We start from the raw sequence: 4,099 nt of genomic DNA on the forward strand, positions 1-4,099 counted from the left end.
CTTTTCATTCCGCTCCACCAGAAATTTCTTTTCAAATCATGATACATCTTGGTGCTACCTGGGTGAATGGTGTAGCGAGATTTATGGGCCTCATCCAAGATACTCCTTCTAAGATCTTCTTTAGCTGGCACACATATCCTGTCTTTAAAGTACAAGAAACCGTCTGCCCCAATTGAAAAGTCTGGTCTGGAATCTACTTCTTTCTTCAACTTGATCAACTCTGCATCATCTGCTTGAGCCGCCTTTATCGACTCCAAAAAATCTGACTGAACTCGAAAATTTGCTAAGACTGATTTTTCACCCACTTTGCAAATGTCCAGAGTCAAATCTCTAAACTGCTCAAGAAGTTTCCACTCTTCTATCAGCAAGCATGCAATTTTAGCACATCCTTGCCTACTGAGAGCATCGGCAACCACATTGGCTTTACCTGGATGGTAGCTCAATGCAAACTCGTAGTCTTTTAAGAACTCAAGCCACCTCCTCTGGCGCATATTTAATTCTTTCTGATCAAACAGGTATTTGAGACTTTTGTGGTCCGTAAAAACCTCAAACTTCACACCATACAAATAATGACGCCAGATCCTGAGCGCAAAAACCACAGCTGCCAATTCTAAGTCATGGATGGGGTAATTCACTTCATGCCGCTTCAACTGCCGTGAGCCATATGCAATCACCTTTCCATCCTGCATAAGTACACAACCTAACCCCTTTATGGAAGCATCGCTATAAATAACAAAATCCACTCCTTCAGAAGGGAGGACAAGAACAGGCGACGAAGTCAACCTCTTCTTTAATTCCTGGAAACTGAGCTCACACTCCTCCGCCCAAATAAACTTGACATTCTTTCTAGTCAACTTGGTCAGAGGACCAGCCAATGCCGAAAATCCCTCAACAAATTTTCGGTAATAACCAGCTAGCCCCAAGAAACTCCTGACCTCAGTTGCGTTAGAAGGCTGTTTCCAACGCAACACCGCCTCTACTTTAACTGGGTCAACTGAGATGCCCTCCTTAGAGACCACGTGACCTAGGAATGTCACGCTCTCTAACCAAAACTCGCACTTTGAAAACTTGGCAAATAAATGATTCTGCCTCAAAGTTTCAAGTGCTCTCCTTAGATGCTCTGCATGATCTTCCTTGGACTTAGAATAAATGAGAATATCATCAATAAATACCACAATGAACTGATCTAAGAAGGGTTTGAAGATCCTGTTCATTACATCCATAAAGATAGCTGGAGCATTCGTCAGGCCAAAAGGCATTACCACGAATTCAAAATGACCGTATCGGGTCCTAAAAGCTGTCTTGGATATGTCCTCATCTCTGACACGAAGCTGATGATACCCTGATCTGAGGTCAATCTTAGAAAAGTGACAAGCTCCCTGCAACTGGTCAAAAAGATCGTCGATCCTAGGCAAAGGATAACGATTTTTGACAGTAACCTTATTCAGTTGCCGATAATCGATGCATAAACGGAGGCTGCCATCCTTCTTTTTAACAAGTAGAACAGGAGCACCCCACGGCGAATAACTTGGCCTGATGAATCATTTCTCAAGCAACTCAGACAACTGTTCCTTCAATTCCTTCAACTCGGCAGGGGCCATCCGATAAGGTGCTTTGGAAATGGGTAAGGTTCCTGGCTCGAGAGCAATGGTGAAGTCGATCTCCCTGTGGGGAGGCAACTCCGTGAGATCCTCTGGAAAAACATCAAGGAATTCACTTACCACGGGAATATCAGCTGCTGATAACCCTACACCATCATCCTCTTTCTTCACATACGCCAAGAAACCTTCACATCCCCTACTTAACATTTTCTGGGCCCTTAATGCAGCAATAATTTTGATTTTGCCAGGGCGCTTCACACCCTTAAATAAGAATTCTTCCTCTCCGGGTATTCTGAACACCACCACCTTATGGAAACAATCCACACTGGCGTGGTAAGACGCCAACCAGTTCATGCCTAAGATGACCTTGAAGTCATTCATATTCAGCAATACAAGGTCTCCCAAAAGCTCCCGGTCCCTAATTTTAATTTTGCAACCCTTACATACCAAGTCAGTAATTACCACATCACCTACTGGTGTGACCACTCTCAACGGATGTAGTAAGGGTACAGGAGATAAAGCTACTTCTCGAACAAAATCAGGCGATATAAATGATAATGTAGAGCCAGAATCAAATAAGACATGAACAGATATACCATTAACGTGAAGCTGTCCTTCGATAACTGCATCGGATGCTTCAGCGTCGCGCTGACTCAAGGCAAAGACCCGATTGATAGGAGCTTGGGGTGCATTTCTTCCTTGAACTGGTATGAGCTTTGGGTTTCCCCTCCACTGATTTTGCTGCTGCGGCTGGAATGGAGGTCTAGGAAGAGCCTGCTGCTGCTGCTGATATGGCTGTCCGGTATACTGCTGACGCTTCTTTTTAGGGCAATCCCTCTGCTTATGGTTGGGATCCCCACAATTGAAACAGACATTTATTGATTTCCAACACTGGCCTGAATGGAATTTTCCACAAAGAGAGCACAAGGTCTTGGATTGCGATCCACCATCCGTCCTCTGCTTTTTGGGTGGAGGTCCCTGATTCCTGCTAACAATAGATTGAGATCTAGCTGCCTGTACTGACTTCTCACAGTCTTCTGCCACCTCGGCCTTCTCACAGGCTTCTGCCAAGGTCCTAGAACCAAGGTTAACGATACTCGCCTTAATGGAAGGGCGAAGACCGCTAACAAATTTCCGAACCCGATCTGCCTCTGTTGCTGCATATCCAGGTGCAAAACGAGACAGCTCTCTGAACTTGGCTCCATACTGAGCCACAGTCAAAGCCCCCTGCTTTAGTTCTGCGAACTGCCCCGCCAATTGATCTCTTATGCGCTCCGGAAAGAACTGCTCATTGAAGCGAGACTTGAACTGTCCCCAAGTCCCTGACAAGACTGCGGGATAGTTCTGAATCATAGTCCGCCACCAGACACCCGCTTCTCCCTTCAGTAAGAAGGAAGCAAAACGCATCTTCTGAATACTTGAGCACTCCATTACTGCAAAGATCCCCTCTATCTCTGTAATCCAATGATCTGCCGCTAAGGGATCACCTGAACCAGTAAACTCAGATGGATGGTAGTCTCGGAACTGACGATGCATCTGAGAGGCATCCTCACGAGGTCTCGACTCCTGACGATTCCCGAGATTGGCTGCGATGGCCTGAAGGGCGGTCTGATTAGCTATCTGATTCTGTTTAAGAATTTCTGCAAGCATTTGCAGACTATCCTGATTTTGAGGTTGAACTGGGCCATGCGTAACGAGCTGAGATGGTTCATGTCCATCATTAGTAGGGACATTCGCCTGGTTAGCAGCTCCCCTCCTCTGATACATCTGCTAATAGAAGACTTTGTTGTCATTAATTGAGTAGGTATTAAAATTTACTATTGTGTCTTCCCTTTAAGGGTATAAAATCAGAGTGCATATATTTTGGTCGACAAGTCTTAATTGTCTACCCCAATCCTATAATCTACCCACTCTCACGAAGTCCAGGTATTTCACAAAAACCCAGAGCTCTGATACCACAACTGTAACGACCCGATTTCCGACGAGTCGCTACGAGCAAAAGAAAGCAAAAATCATGTAACTATTTTTTTTTTTTTTTTTTTTATACAAGCATCAACCACGATAGAATCTTATTACAACTGAAAGATGTCTTATCATAACAAAGTATTGATAGACATGGTAAATGACGCAAGGCGTCAAAATGTAAAAACTCAGGAACAAACTCTCTGATCACACAGTCCCTTATCCCATGGTTCCTTCATTTGCAAATGCTCCGCCATCTAATGCCTCAACCCCTGTGGTGGAGGAATCAACGTCAGAGCAGGGTCATCCAGAGACCGAGCAAAGTAAAAGAGACAATAATAACAGTGCATACAATATAATCCACATCCTCAATAATGTCTAGAAACAATATAATAAAGATTACAATGCCCATGGCAATATAAATAAAAGGAATGACAATAATTTCAATGTATGCTATGCATGCAATAATTATGAGACAGCACATTCCCCAGGTACATCCGGCTTTTCCCCCATTTATTTTTCTGTCAGTTCTTTTC

The 4,099-nt window shown here is 44.1% G+C and overlaps 1 protein-coding gene across 1 annotated transcript; it reads right to left on the reverse strand.

Annotated features, from left to right (window-relative positions):
• Window positions 1-1,541: 1,541 nt before the first annotated feature.
• Window positions 1,542-3,368, reverse strand: LOC143878924 (uncharacterized). The gene has a single exon (XM_077381141.1). The coding sequence runs from the start codon at window positions 3,366-3,368 to the stop codon at window positions 1,542-1,544; it is 1,827 nt and encodes a 608-aa protein (XP_077237256.1).
• Between the last annotated feature and the right edge of the window lie 731 nt (window positions 3,369-4,099).

The sequence above is a fragment of the Tasmannia lanceolata genome, unplaced genomic scaffold (genome assembly GCF_043159265.1).
Source record: "Tasmannia lanceolata isolate RefF3 unplaced genomic scaffold, GAP_Taslan_0.1 ptg000006l, whole genome shotgun sequence".
Lineage (NCBI taxonomy): Eukaryota > Viridiplantae > Streptophyta > Magnoliopsida > Canellales > Winteraceae > Tasmannia > Tasmannia lanceolata.